At 38.3% G+C, this 16199-nt stretch overlaps 1 protein-coding gene across 1 annotated transcript in view; it reads left to right on the top strand.

The window, feature by feature from the left end:
• The window catches only part of bco2a (beta-carotene oxygenase 2a), a 122235-nt gene extending 120713 nt beyond the window's left edge, over nucleotides 1-1522 (top strand). The window contains exon 12 of the mRNA XM_041894522.1: nucleotides 1293-1522. Within this exon, the coding sequence (XP_041750456.1) occupies nucleotides 1293-1409 (117 nt within the window). The 3' untranslated portion in view covers nucleotides 1410-1522. The remainder of the gene's footprint in view (nucleotides 1-1292) is intronic.
• The last annotated feature ends 14677 nt before the right edge of the window (nucleotides 1523-16199 follow it).

The raw sequence follows: 16199 nt of genomic DNA, 5'->3' as shown, positions 1-16199 counted from the left end.
TTTAATGGCTGTGATAGGAGAAAACTGAGGATGGATCAACAACATTGTAGTAGTTACTCCACAATCAAGGGAAATGGTGGCTACTTTGAAGAATCTCAAATATAAAATATATTTAGATTTGTTTAACACTTTTTTGGTTACTACATGATTCCATATGTGTTATTTCATAGTTTTGATGTCTTCACTATTATTCTACAATGTAGAAAATAGTAAAACGAAAGAAAAACCCTTGAATGAGTAGGTGTGTCCAAACTTTTGACTGGTAAATTAGATTTCTTTGTTTAATTTAATACATTTGCAAAAATGTCTAAAAAACATGTTTTCACTTTGTCATTATGGAGTATTGTGTGTAGATGGGTGAGAAATGTATTCAATCCATTTTGAATTCAAGCTGTAACAACAAAATGTAGAATAAGTCAAGGGGTATGAATACTTTCTGAATGCATTTTATATCCTCTATAAATACGAAAGTAAATACAAAACACTTTTTTAGAAATATTTTTAAGGTGTACCTATTTTTGGAAGTGGATAAGAATGCAGAATTGTTTATGTTGAAGCACCACAAGCACACTAATAAACAAGAAGGGCTGAATGAATTGAACTTTGTCTATAAGTAAATCTGAAACTGCACTGTTCACAAGTTCGTAAAGTCACCACTAGATGTCATCATCAGCATCATAGATCTGTGCCAGATAGCAGATTTCTGAAAACTAACTAGTAATATCTGCGCTTTATCTGTGGAATAAAGACCGATACACATATTTCTGTGAATGGCAAATATCAGCTGATAATATTGGTCACCCGATTTATCAGTAGGGCTCTAAACAAAACATTTTCCAAAAGTAGCCCAATTACCGGGAGAGATGGGGGCAACTTTCTTGCAGCCCGCGGTGCTCAAGTTCAGAACAGCTGTCAGTCAAAACCCATACAGAGCTGTGAAGCAGAGACTGAGGTCTAACATCATGTAAGAAAATGTGCATTTTTATTTTAAACATGGTGGTTTTGACAACCATTGTCAATTTTAAAAAAACTTGAACTTGTCATCAATCATATTCACACCTGTTCAGGTTGATCACCTTTTTCACCCATTCATTAGGGTCATATGGTGACATTCACAGGGCATCAACCTCAGTTATTTTAGACACAAGTTACATCATTTCAGAACCTTGCCATACTGATATGATATTAATAGAGATTCATTTTGAATGTTTTAGAGTGTTGATAGAGGTTAATCTAGAATGTTCTACAGTGTTGATGTAGATGCATCTTGAAGGTTCTATCTCTCTGTGCAGGATAAGAGTACATTCCTCCTGGTTCTGGATGCCAAGACATGGGAGGAGCTGGGGAGAGCCGAGGTGCCTGTCAACATTCCCTATGGTTTCCATGGGGCCTTCAACCCCACCGCCTAGATCTGCATTACTGACCTACCAATCACCCCCTTCCCTCCAAGGAAATGAACGTCCTAAATATGATTAGGCTATAGTTTACTACATTGCCTAGAAATAAATATTGATCACCCATATTTCTCTCCGTTTGAAAATCATCCTGCTCCTGAAAGATGGGCTATAAAACATAGCTCAAGAGAAAGTGCAAGTGTCTGCTCTCTCTCCAACTTTGCTCTCTTCATACTAGGTCTAGACTATTGGCTGGTATAGCCCAGTAATACTGGGTAAGCCTAATATATTGAGTCACACGAGAATCTTTGGTAATTTAACCTATTTCTTAGGATATGTTTGTGCATTTTGATATTGCCTATAGGCAGTGGCGGCTCCTGAAAAAATTCTCAGGGGGGGCAATTTTTCTGATGATTTAGGTGACCTACACACATTTTAAAAAATATATGTCCAGCAACAACATGAAGACAGGGGCAGCATATAAGTCAATACCAGAAGCATTTATTGACTGATCTCAAAAGTGTTGGCTTACAAAAGCAAAAATAATCAAGGGTGTTCTTTCACATTCCTCAACACTGCATAAACAATATGCATTTCCATAAAACACCTCATCTAATTGTGCCACAAAGTTGACAAGTCCAAGAAAAATACCAGGGTTGGTGGAGCCCTCAGTTTCATCTTTGCCTCGCAAAGCTAACTCAAACACTCCGCAAAACTTCACACACTGGATTAGCCGGCTGAGGATGTGGCGGTTCTTGCTAACCTCATCGTTGTGGCGGCGGACAGCTAGCCTGTATCCCTCATCCAGTTGAGTGGCAATGTTCACTCTCCCCAAAGCAGACAATCTCAAACAGCTATCCATGTGGGTCTTTGACAGCTCATGTTTCTTAATCTTTTCTGAAAGATGGTGCATGTCCGTTACACCAGTCGCTGTCCAAGCGGTGCTGTCTGCCGTGCCACCTTCAGGGTGAAAGAGTAAGCAGGGGTAGCAGAAGACTGCATTAGCTACATCGCAAACTGCTAGCCAGGTTTATCGCCCTAATGAACACACCGCCCCTGCCTATAGGGTGCAAAATGACTGGGAAAATGACTGGCAAGCGAGCTGTCACACACGCCTAAAATAACATTGAAGGACTGGGTTCGGGACCAGTTCTTGGTAGCAGGTGGGAGTCAGACAGAAATCCAACGGGAGCGGGCGAGTGCAGTATGAAGTAAATCAGACCGAGCCACTCTTCATAATATTAAAATGACTGTAATTAAGTGACATGTTCAGTAGAAGAGATTCCACAAAGCGCTGATGCGCTTTACAAAGATTCAAAAAACATGCATAATCTTTTGTCTCTATTCGCACACAGACCGGACAGAAGATTGTTAAATGTGCCTGTATGATAATAATATGCCAAATTATGCCAGTCAGAATGTCGACTGTAGGTTGCTTAAAGTCAAAAGACTGCAGTAGTATCAGAACAAATACAACAACTATACAATGTTATACATTATTGACTAATACTTTTCCTTACATTTTTCTAATGATTTTTGTATTATATTTTATTTTACCTTTTTTTAAACAGGGAGTCACCATTGAGACCAGGGTATCTTTCACAAGGGAGCCTTGCATATACAATTAATGAGACAAAATCGAATTAAAATGTAATACAATGTAACAAACTAAAATACAGCACAACACAAATATTCAAGAAAAACAGTTATATTCCTCAGTAAGAAATTCCCCAATCAATATTGTAAATTGCCAGAGAGTCACCAGAACATCCAATTGTAATATATTTTGAAGTTTGATCCAGCAATGGCAGATTTACCTAGCTTAGTGGAGAGCCGAGGAACCTCAAGAGTTAACCAACCCTGTGAACAGGTTTGATATATCATGTTTTTATACTTTAACAATAAAGTTAAGTAAGTTGGAAGCTTGTGTAGTATAGCTTTATAAACAAAAAGGGAGTAATGAAGTGATCTACGGGACTTTAATGAGGACCAGTCAACCTTTTGATACAAGATGCAGTTGGTGAGTGTTAAAACTGTGACCTGTGATAAAAAACGAATGGTGCTATGATAGACGGCATACAAAGTTTCAAGAGTAGTGGCTGCTGCAATCTGGTAAATGGTGTCACCATAGTCAAGAACTGGCCGCAAAATGACTGTACCATCTGCTTCCTGCTATTTAGGAAGAGGCAAGATCTATTTCTAAAAAAGAAGCCCACTTTAAATCTTAGCTTTTTAACTGGCTCTTCCATATGTTTTTAAAACATGAAATCTTTGTCAATCCAAATGCCCAGATATTTATAGGTGGGAACCCGATCGATGGGAGAACCATTCAATGAACAACATGTATTTAGTCTTGCCCTCATTAGGTACAAGTTTTAAACCAACCATGGCTTTCTGTAAGGTAACAATGTCAGATTGCAGCTCTTACATAGCCTGGTCAACAGAAATGTCAATGGCATACAGATGAATATTACAAGTTAACAGATAGACTAATATAATTTATATAAAAAGTAAAGAGAACAGGTCCCAATACCGACCCCTGCGGTACACGTTTTGTAATATCCAGGTCCTGTGTCCTGTCTGACAGATCATTCTCAAACCACTTGTAAGAAGCCTGATCCAGGCCTATTTCAGTCAATATTTTAATGAGAACGTGATTTTCAACAGTATCGAAGGCCTTGGAAGGTCTATTAATAAGGAAGCACAATGATTTTTATGATCTAAGAAATTGAACACATAATCTAAAACAAGTGTAGCAGCTGAAACGGTGCTATGTCCAGGTCTAAAACCCGACTGGTATACATTAAGAATAGAATGAGACGTTAAAAAAGTTATTAGCTGAGAGTTGGCCAGGGATTCAATAACTTTGGAAAGGCAAGATAATTTGGAAATTGGACGGTAGTTATCTATACTGAACAAAAATATAAAAGCAAGGTGTAAAGTGTTGGTCCCATGTTTCATGAGCTGAAATAAAAGATCCCAAAAATGTTCAATGAACACAAAAAGCGCATTTCTTTCACATTTTGTGAACAAATTTGTTTATATCCCTGTTAGTGAACATTTCTCCTTTGCCAAGATAATCCATCCACCTGACAGGTGTGGCATTTTAAGAAACTGATTAAACAGCATTATCATTACATAGGTGCACCTTGTGCTGGGGACAATAAAGGGCCACTCTAACATGTGTAGTTTTGTGTCACAACACAATGCCACAGAGGTCTCAAGTTCTGATTGAGCGTGAAATGATAGAATGACTATGAGGTTAAAGTGTAGACTGTCAGCTTTAATTTCATGTTCATCTGTATTGGGTGAACCGTTTAGAAATTACAGCACTTTTTTGTACATATTCCCCCCATTCTAGGGGACCAAACGTATTGGGACAAATTCACTTGTGTATTAAAGTAGTAAACAGTTAAGTATTTGGTCCCATATTAATAGCACGCAATGGCTACATCAAGCCTGTGACTCTACAAATTTGTTGGATGCCCTTGCTGTTTGTTTTGGTTGTGGTTCAGATTAGAAATGAATGGTAAATAATGTATTGTGTCACTATGAAGTCACTTTTACTGTAAATAAGAATAGAATATGTTTCTAATCACTTCTACATTCATGTGGATGCTACCATGATTACAGATAATGCTGAATGAATCTAGAATAATGATGAGTGTGAAAGTTAGACGCACAAATATCATACTCCCCCCAAAGAAAATGATAACTACTCTGTTATGGTAATGGTGAGAGGTTAGCATGTCTTGGGGGTATGATATTTGTGTGTCTGTAACTTTCTCACTCATCATTATTTATGATTCATTCAGGATTCTCCGTATTCATGGTACCATCCACATTAATATACAATAGAAGTGTTTAGAAATATATTATATTCTTATTTAAAGTAAACGTGACTCTATAGTGACACAATACATTATTTACCATTCATTTCTATTGGGCACAAAACAATCTTAAACACAACTAAAACAAATATTAAATGCATCCAACAAATTTGTAGAGTCACAGGCTTGATGTAGTCATTGCGTGCTATGAATATGGGACCAAATACTTAACTTTTTACTACTTTAATACACAATAATAATAGTGAATTTGTCCCAATACTTTTTGTCCCCTAAAATGGTGGGGCTATGTACAAAAAGTGCTGTAATTTCTACACGGTTCACCCGATATGGATGAAAATACCCTCAAATTAAATCTGACTGTCTCCAATTTAACCATTGTATCATTTCAAATCCAAAGTGCTGGAGTACAGAGCCAAAACAACCAAAACATGTGGCACTGTCCCAATACTTTTGGAATTCACTGTATTTCTCAAATGTATGGACTGTCAATCAGACTTAGAATAAGTCAGTCTAGCCTTAGCTCAAACCACATTTCTTTCCTGTAATTTCTCAGAAAATTAATGTGTGAACCAATAATTAGACCTGTCTTTTACCCAAAGTTTTTAGTATGGTGCATGTTTATCTGCAACATAGTTAAACAGGAAAATAAAACAATTATGGCCTGATATGAGTCAGTGATAATTGACACAAACCCACCAGTTAGTCAACCCCAGCTCAGACAAAAAATTGTTCTCATTAAAATTCCCAGAAAATAATTTTGTAATAATGCGTGAGCGAGATTTAGGTAGTTTAACGTCTTTTATGCAGGCAACAGGACAATGATCACTGAACTCATTAGCAAAAATCCCATTGGCTGTAAACTTATGAGGGGCATTTGTTAGAATAATAACTAAAATAGTAGATTTTTCAGGGAGTTTAAAGTTGGGGCGAGTTGGTTTAGTTAATTTAGCTAAATGAGATTAAGCTCAATACAAATATCTTTCAGCCCATCAGATACTGGCATCAACCAATCCAGATTAAGATAACCCTCTATTAATAATTCGGATTTAGCACAGTTATACAGCAGGTCAGACAATTTGCTAAGATCACATATGGAGGCAGAGGGAGGGTGATATATTCCCACTAGCGTCAGATGGGCATTATTACCAAGTCAACATTTAGGACTAGATATTCAAATTGCTTAGGGAGAGAGGTGGTAATGGATACAGAAATATTTAAATTGCTCTTTATGTATACAGTGACACCCCCTCCTCTGTCAACTCTGTCAGATCTAAAAACATAACCAGTCAGAGACACATCAGAGTCCGGCATATATTTTTTTTATCAACCCACTTCAGAGGACTCATATCTTTTTGAGTTTTTACAGCTTTTCTGCTACATACAGTGCATTCAGAAAGTATTCAGACACCTTACTTATTTCGAAAAAAAATTATGTTACAGCCTTATTCTAAAATGTATTAAATTGTTTTTTGTCCTCATCAATCTACACACAATACCCTATAATGACAAAGCAAAAGCAGCTTTTTAGACATTTTTGCAAACTTATTACAAATAAAAAACTGAAATATTACATTTACATAAGTATTCAGACCCTTAACTCAGTACTTTGTTGAAGCACCTTTGGCAGCGATTACAGCCTCAAGTCTTCTTGGGTATGACGCTACAAGCTTGGCACACCTGTATTTCTCCCATTTTCTGCAGATCCTCTCAAGCTCGGTCAAGTTGGATGGGGAGCATCGCTGCATAGCTATTTTCAGGTCTCTCAAGAGACGTTCGATCGGGTTCACGTCCAGGCTTTGGCTGGTCCACTCAAGGACATACAGATACTTGTCCCGAAGCCACTCCTGTGTTTTCTTGGCTGTGTGCTAAGGGTCGTTGTCCTGTTGGAAGGTGAACTTTCGCACCCAGTCTGAGGTCTTGAGCGCTCTGGATCAGGTTTTCATCAACGATCTCTCTGTACTTTGCTCTGTTAATCTTTCCCTCGATCCTGACTAGTCTCCCAGTCCCTGCCGCTGAAAAACATCCCCACAGCATGATGCTGCCACCACCATGCTTCACTGTAGGGATGGTGCCAGGTTTCCTCCAGATGTGACGCTTGGCATTCAGGCCAAAGAATTCAATCTTGGTTTCATCAGACCAGAGAATCTTGTTTCTCATGGTCTGAGAGTCATTTAGGTGCCTATTGGCAAACTCCAAGAGGGCTGTCATGTGCCTTTTACTGAGGGTTGGCTTCCGTCTGACCACTCTACCATAAAGGCCTGATTAGTGGAGTGCTGCAGAGATGGTTGTCCTTCTGGAAGGTTATCCCATCTCCACAGAGGAACTCTTGAGCACTGTCAGAGTGACCATCGGGTTCTTGGTCACCTCCCTGACCAAGGCCCTTCTCCCCCGATTGCTCAGTTTGGCCGGGCGACCAGCCCTAGGAAAAGTCTTGGTGGTTCCAAACTTCTTCCATTTAAGAACAATGGAGGCCACTGTGTTCTTGGGGACCTTCAATGCTGCAGAAATGTTGGTGCCCTTCCCCAGATCTGTGCTTCGACACAATCCTGTCTCAGTGCTCTACGGACAATTTCTTCGACCTCATGGCTTGGTTTTTGCTCTGACATGCACTGTCAACTGTGGGACCTTATATAGAAAGGTGTGTGCCTTTCCAAATCATGTCCAATCAATTGAATTTACCACAGGTGGACACCAATCAAGTTGTAGAAACATCTCAAGGATGATAAATGGAAACAGGATGCACCTGAGCTCAATTTTCGAGTCTCATAGCAAAGGGTCTGAATACTTATGTAAATAAGGTATTTCTGTTTGTAGTAATTTTTTTGTTGCTAAAATGTCTAAAAACCTATTTTCCCTTTGTAATTATTGGCTATTGTGTTTAGATTAAAGAGGATTTTTTTTTATTTCATGCATTTTAAAATAAGGATGTAACAAAACAAAATGTTGAAAAGTGAAGGGGTCTGAATATTTTCTGAATGCACTGTACACATTTTACATATACATTTTACATACATGGTACTTTTATATACAGCAATCACATAATAATAATACATGACCAAACATAAACTCTTTAATCCCACCCCTCAGCCACTCTCAGCCCAATTCCCTTATCACCATAGACCACCCTCAGTTTAGTATGGCTTGTTAAAGAAAGGACGATACTTTTAAAAAAAGTTTCATTTTCAATTAGTCGGAAATGAGAAGGTTTAAGTATAATTTATGTACGAGTGAAGCTTTTAGTGAGAGGTTTAATGCTTTAATATTGAATAATATTAGTCCTCCAAACTCATATTCATTATATAAATAGGCATGTTTAATTTTGTCTGGCTTAGCATTCCAAATAAAGTGAAATATATTTTGCTCATATGATAAAAAAAAAATGTTGTCTGGAGTAGGCAACGCCATTAGTAAGTAGGTAAACTGTGACAGGACCAAAGAGTTAATCAATGTGATTTTTCCATAATGAGACAAGTATTTACCTCTCCGTGGTTGCAGAATCTTATCTATTTTTGCAAACTTTCTATTGAAATTGGTTCTGGTAAGTTCATTATATTTTTTTAGATATAAATACCAAGTATGTCTACTTCACCTTCCGCCCATTTTATTGGTAAACTACAAGGTAGTGTAAACACTGACTTTTAACGATCCAATACGTAATATGCTACACTTGTCATAATTAGGTTTTAGTTCAGAGATTAAGATCTTCAATGAGACAGGGATCCAGATTGCAGACTTAAGAAAAAACTTGAGTCATCGGCATACATTGACACTTTTTGGTTTTTAACCCCTTGATGTTCTTGTTGCATCTAATTTTAATAGCTAGCATTTCGATGGCCATAATAAATAGATATTGAGACAACGTACAGCCTTCTTTTACTCCTCTTAAAACATCAATACTTTCTAAGTAACCATTATTTACTATTTTACACCTGGGTTTGCTGTACATATCTTTAACCCATTGTATAAGAGATTAAAGTAATTAAAGTAATCCAGGCATTAATATATAAATTCTAGTCGTACTTTATCAAACGCCTTTTCGAAATCTGCTATGAAGACCAGGCCTGGTATCTTTGATGTTTCATAATGTTCAATTTTTACAAGTAATTGTCGTATATTATCTCCAATGTATCGTCCATGTAAAAAACCTGTCTGATCAGGATGAACAATATATGGTAAAACCTTTTTTATTCTAGGTGCTATGCATTTCACCAGGATATTCGCATCACAACATTGAAGAGTAAGAGGCCTCCAGTTTTTTTTATTGAATGGATCTTTAAACTTACCACCTGGGTTTCAGTAGTAATGAAATCAGGCCTTGTTGAGTACCTGAAAGTCTACTATTTTTATAGGAGTAATTAAAACATGCTAATAATGGTTATACAGTGGGGGAAAAAAGTATTTAGTCAGCCACCAATTGTGCAAGTTCTCCCACTTAAAAAGATGAGAGGACTGTAATTTTCATCATAGGTACACGTCAACTATGACACACAAAATGAGAAAAGAAATCCAGAAAATCACATTGTAGGATTTTTAATGAATTTATTTGCAAATTATGGTGGAAAATAAGTATTTGGTCACCTACAAACAAGCAAGATTTCTGGCTCTCACAGACCTGTAACTTCTTCTTTAAGAGGCTCCTCTGTCCTCCACTCGTTACCTGTATTAATGGCACCTGTTTGAACTTGTTATCAGTATAAAAGACACCTGTCAACAACCTCAAACAGTCACACTCCAAACTCCACTATGGCCAAGACCAAAGAGCTGTCAAAGGACACCAGAAACAAAATTGTAGACCTGCACCAGGCTGGGAAGACTGAATCTGCAATAGGTAAGCAGCTTGGTTTGAAGAAATCAACTGTGGGAGCAATTATTAGGAAATGGAAGACATACAAGACCACTGATAATCTCCCTCGATCTGGGGCTCCACGCAAGATCTCACCCCGTGGGGTCAAAATGATCACAAGAACGGTGAGCAAAAATCCCAGAACCACACGGGGGGACCTAGTGAATAACCTGCAGAGAGCTGGGACAAAAGTAACAAAGCCTACCATCAGAATGTCATATGGTCAGATGAAACCAAAATAGAACTTTTTGGTAAAAACTCAACTCGTCGTGTTTGGAGGACAAAGAATGCTGAGTTGCATCCAAAGAACACCATACCTACTGTGAAGCATGGGGGTGGAAACATCATGCTTTGGGGCTGTTTTCCTGCAAAGGGACCAGGACGACTGATCCGTGTAAAGGAAAGAATGAATGGGGCCATGTATCGTGAGATTTTGAGTGAAAACCTCCTTCCATCAGCAAGGGCATTGAAGATGAAACGTGGCTGGGTCTTTCAGCATGACAATGATCCCAAACACACCGCCCGGGCAACGAAGGAGTGGCTTCGTAAGAAGCATTTCAAGGTCCTGGAGTGGCCTAGCCAGTCTCCAGATCTCAACCCCATAGAAAATCTTTGGAGGGAGTTGAAAGTCCTTGTTGCCCAGCGACAGCCCCAAAACATCACTGCTCTAGAGGAGATCTGCATGGAGGAATGGGCCAAAATACCAGCAACAGTGTGTGAAAACCTTGTGAAGACTTACAGAAAACGTTTGACCTGTGTCATTGCCAACAAAGGGTATATAACAAAGTATTGAGAAACTTTTGTTATTGACCAAATACTTATTTTCCACCATAATTTGCAAATAAATTCATAAAAAATCCTACAATGTGATTTTCTGGAATTTTTTTTCTCATTTTGTCTGTCATAGTTGACGTGTACCTATGATGAAAATTACAGGCCTCTCTTATCTTTTTAAGTGGGAGAACTTGCACAATTGGTGGCTGACTAAATACTTTTTTTCCCCACTGTATGTGTACATCAAAAAAGGTCTGATATACATCTACTGGTATACCATCAAGCCCTGTTGGTTTCCAGACTGAAAATATTGAATTGCCTCAAAAAGTTCCTCCTCTGTAAGTTGGCCTTCACACAGGTCTTTCTGTTAATTTTACATTATTATTATTTGGAAAGAAATACGTACAGTTAACATCATTCTGAAAAGAAAACATATGCTTAAAATATTTTGCTTCCTCTTTCAAAATATAATTTCGTGAATCATGGATGACCGTCATTTTAATCAAGTGTTAAGCCGTTTGTTGTGCTATGAGGTGTAATTGATCATGATGAACGGATATCAAAACCGTCAGGCAAATTGATGTTCAATAATGAGACAAGCCATTCCAACCATCAACAAGGTTAATGTAATGCTTAGAACCCTTCCTCCACTTACTGCTAGAGGAATGAGCACTGTGCTCGACAATGCCGGCTAAGGTGGGTTAAAATTACAAATCGTCAAATACATACAACAATGTCAAACATTAAGACACGACCACTGAAAATTACTAATTAGAACTACTTACTACTTACTACTTGCACAAAAAAAAAATGTAGAAAGGTTAATCATTTAAGTACAAGGGACCGTAAATGTGTACATTCACTACAACAAATATCCATGTTCAAGTAACTTCAATCATTATAGATCAGAATACATCATGCAATTTAGTTTCAACAAGTTAATAAAACACAAAACATTTAAGTATTTACAACTTAAAAAGATGACCATATGGGTGGTGATTTCACTTTATTACTTTAAGTATTGAACACTGAAACACTTTGAGTTGGGTAACTTGAATGGTTCTAGGCAACTGGTTTCCACAAAAATAATTGTTAGCAGAACTAATTACTTTTTTTTCAGTGCAGTATCTGATGCCTTACTGTACATTAAGTTATGCATGCATATCCCAAAGTCAAGGGTTAATCTTTAACCACTAAGAATCTTTTGTATTTTTTGTACATTTTATACAAATTGTTTTACTGTGTTCTGTGGTACATTTTAATAAAAAGTGTGACTATAAAAAGTTTATAATCTTTTTTCTGACCTTTATCAGTCATTTATATTATTGATAGATCAATTGAGATCAATATAATTTATAATAAAGCCACCAGTGGCCTGGTGTAGTCTAGCCGCTCTAACAGTCTAAGCTGCTTCCTCTAGAACACTATGTAGCACTGCGAGTCTGCAGGTATGAATTGAAATCTGACCCACTGGTCTTTCAGTACACTCTTCTTGCCTCTCCTGTCTCTCTCTATCCTACCCAATAAAAAAAAGCCATCAGTTCTGTGGAAAAACTCAGTCATCATATGTTCCTACCTTGTTGAGAGTTCCATGTTATTATTGTACAGTGCTGAATGTTCTGCCTACCAACCTACATGCATGTCCCCTGTAAATGAAAGCAATCATATGTCTTCTAATCCCTGACATCAAACAGGCATTCAGAGAAGCCTTGAAAGAGTCCTGGTGGTCCAGGTCTAACAGTGTTAGAAATGTCCCTGTTAAGTTGTGACTTTCTCGAAAAATATTTGTTTTTCATGTAATTAATGTGTTATGAGTGACCTCTACTTGCGTAATGTGGTACTGTAGTTATGTGGTTGCAAAAACCAGGATTTAATCTCCAGCTAAAAGGCTCTGTATGGTCAATCCAACGTCTTCAATGGCCGTACCCTCCGCAGACATCAGGGCTTTCATACGAAGCCTCCGACCACATTTTTTGGATCAAGCATAAATTGGCTTTTAATTTCATTTACCAGAGAACCCCACAGTGGATGTATCATAATACCCATAAAACCTAGCAGTCAAATACATAAATGGTCCCAATTTTTTTTTACCACTTCAAACAAGGTCTGTTTTTCATGTAGGCTTTCCTTGGCGTGACATTTTCATAACCGTGTAAATCTCTCTCGGACAAGGAGACTTTTATCGATATATTCGGCTCTATTTACTCTCCGAATTCGAAAATGCTAATTAGTGTCAAAGTAGACATCATGCAAGACTACAAATCCCTGCAAGCTCCTGCTCATCATCTCTAGCTGACACCTTTGCTGTCAGCTAACTAGCTACTAGCTACCTTGATCCAAAACGAAAGATATTGAACATTTTCATTTGTTCCATATTTGATTGAACTAATATTTGTTGGCTTATTTATGCATTTGGTCTCGTACAGAATACTATCCTAGTAGCAGTCATATATTTACAATTTGCAATAATTACTTGGCTACCTACCTAGATGATGTTAGCAACATACCCTTATTTTAATAATAATATGCCATTTAGCAGACGCTTTTATCCAAAGCGACTTACAGTCATGTGTGCATACAATTTTACGTATGGGTGGTCCCGGGGATCGAACCCACTACCCGGGCGTTACAAGCGCCATGCTCTACCAATTGAGCTACAGTATTTAAGCAATTTTTTAATTCCTTAAAATTTCTGCCAACTATATGGCGTCAGAATGCACTGATACATTAAAGCAATTTAGTACTAACTTGTTGCAGATTCAAAGCCAGATTAAATCATTGTAGAATGTATCCATAATCATGAATGAATAAGCATATTTATTTGACAAGAATGCACCGTCACCCATCAATCATGTCAAAATCAAACAATTTTGATTGTTTTAAAGAAATCTAAATAGTAAACAACGCATATACAGTGGGGAGAACAAGTATTTGATACACTGCCGATTTTGCAGTTTTTCCTATTTGCCTTATGATCTCAGAGTCTATTCACATTGTATGATTTTTAAGTAATTAATTTGCATTTTATTACATGACATAAGTATTTGATCACCTACCAACCAGTAAGAATTCCGGCTCTCACAGACCTGTTAGTTTTTCTTTAAGAAGCCCTCCTGTTCTCCACTCATTACCTGTATTAACTGCACCTATTTGAACTTGTTACCTGTATAAAAGACACCTGTCCACACTCTCAATCAAACAGACTCCAACCTCTCCACAATGGCCAAGACCAGAGAGCTGTGTAAGGACATCAGGGATAAAATTGTAGACCTGCACAAGGCTGGGATGGGCTACAGGACAATAGGCAAGCAGCTTGGTGAGAAGGCAACAACTGTTGGCAAAATTATTAGAAAATGGAAAAAGTTCAAGATGACGGTCAATCACCCTCGGTCTGGGGCTCCATGCAAGATCTCACCTCGTGGGGCATCAATGATCATGAGGAAGGTGAGGGATCAGCCCAGAACTACACGGCAGGACCTGGTCAATGACCTGAAGAGAGCTGGAACCACAGTCTCAAAGAAAACCATTAGTAACACACTACACCGTCATGGATTAAAATCCTGCAGCACACGCAAGGTCCCCCTGCTCAAGCCAGCGCATGTCCAGGCCCGTCTGAAGTTTGACCAATGACCATCTGGATGATCCAAAGGAATACAGCCAAGAAGGATGAGTACAACCCCAAGAACACCATCCCAACCGTGAAGCATGGAGGTGGAAACATCATTCTTTGGGGATGCTTTTCTGCAAAGGGGACAGGACGACTGCACCGTATTGAGGGGAGGATGGATGGGGCCATGTATCGCGAGATCTTGGCCAACAACCTCCTTCCCTCAGTAAGAGCATTGAAGATGGGTCGTGGCTGGGTCTTCCAGCATGACAATGACCCAAAACACACAGCCAGGACAACTAAGGAGTGGCTCCGTAAGAAGCATCTCAAGGTCCTGGAGTGGCCTAGCCAGTCTCCAGACCTGAACCCAATAGAACATCTTTGGAGGGAGCTGAAAGTCCGTATTGCCCAGCGACAGCCCCGAAACCTGAAGGATCTGGAGAAGGTCTGTATGGAGGAGTGGGCCAAAATCCCTGCTGCAGTGTGTGCAAACCTGGTCAAGAACTACAGGAAACTTATGATCTCTGTAATTGCAAACAAAGGTTGCTGTACCAAATATTAAGTTCTGCTTTTCTGATGTACAGTATCAAATACTTATGTCATGCAATAAAATGCTAATTAGATTCCGTCTCTCACAGTTGAAGTGTACCTATGATAAAAATTACAGACCTCTACATGCTTTGTAAGTAAGAAAACCTGCAAAATCAGCAGTGTATCAAATACTTTTTCTCCCCACTGTATATGCCTTTCATACATAACATATAAACATCTGACTTGAAGTCTAGATGAAATTATTTATTAGTCAATGCCACAAACCTCGGACATCAAAGATCACCATATGAACTGTTATTACTATCCGAGAGTGCACAGATTATTCTGCTTTTCCATTTATGAATTAGACCAGCACAAATAACAATAGCCTACACATGGAGAGGAACCTAAAGACATATATACAGGACCAACCAATACTACTCAGCTGACAGACAGGACAGGTGTGGACCAGTGCTGCCTTGGCTACAGTTTTCTGGTCTGCAGCTGCTCCCTTCTTACACTGAGTGTATAAAACATTAGCAACACCTGCTCTTTCCATTTCTTCTTCTTATTATTTTTTTAACCTTTATTTTATCAGGGAGTCATACTGAGACCAAGGTCTCTTTTACAGATGAGCCCTGAATTACATGAGTACTAAAATTGTCATCCATAATAAAGCGCAGTGCGCTATGATAAACTGCATCTAACGACTTTAATGAAGTGGTAGCTGCGTTCAAATAGATGATGACGCCACAGTCTAGGACGGAATAATCTGCTTTGTACTATTTAGCAAGAGGCAGGACCTGTTTCTCAGCTTCTTAACTAAATCATCAATATGTTTTTTTTTAAAGACAGCTTTTCATCTATGCAGCTGCCCAGATATTTGTAAACAGGGACACGATCAGTATGGACACCATCCAAAGTACGTATGGTTAAAGCAGAGTTATTTTTATGTGCTCTAGATAACAACTATACTTAGTTTGACCTACATTCAATATTAATTTCAGGTCAATAAAGTTTTCCTGTAATACAGTGAAGGCAGACTGTAGTTCAGATAGAGCCTGGTCAACCATGGGGGCAATAGCATACACAACAGTATCATTGGCACACAAGTACAGGTACTTTTTTATATTGTTAATGTAAACAGTATAAAGTACAGGACCATCAATTTGTAAGTCGCTCTGGATAAGAGCGTCTGC

Source organism: Coregonus clupeaformis, chromosome 13 (assembly GCF_020615455.1).
Source record: "Coregonus clupeaformis isolate EN_2021a chromosome 13, ASM2061545v1, whole genome shotgun sequence".
NCBI lineage: Eukaryota > Metazoa > Chordata > Actinopteri > Salmoniformes > Salmonidae > Coregonus > Coregonus clupeaformis.
This window is presented reverse-complemented; position numbering and strand designations above follow the sequence as displayed.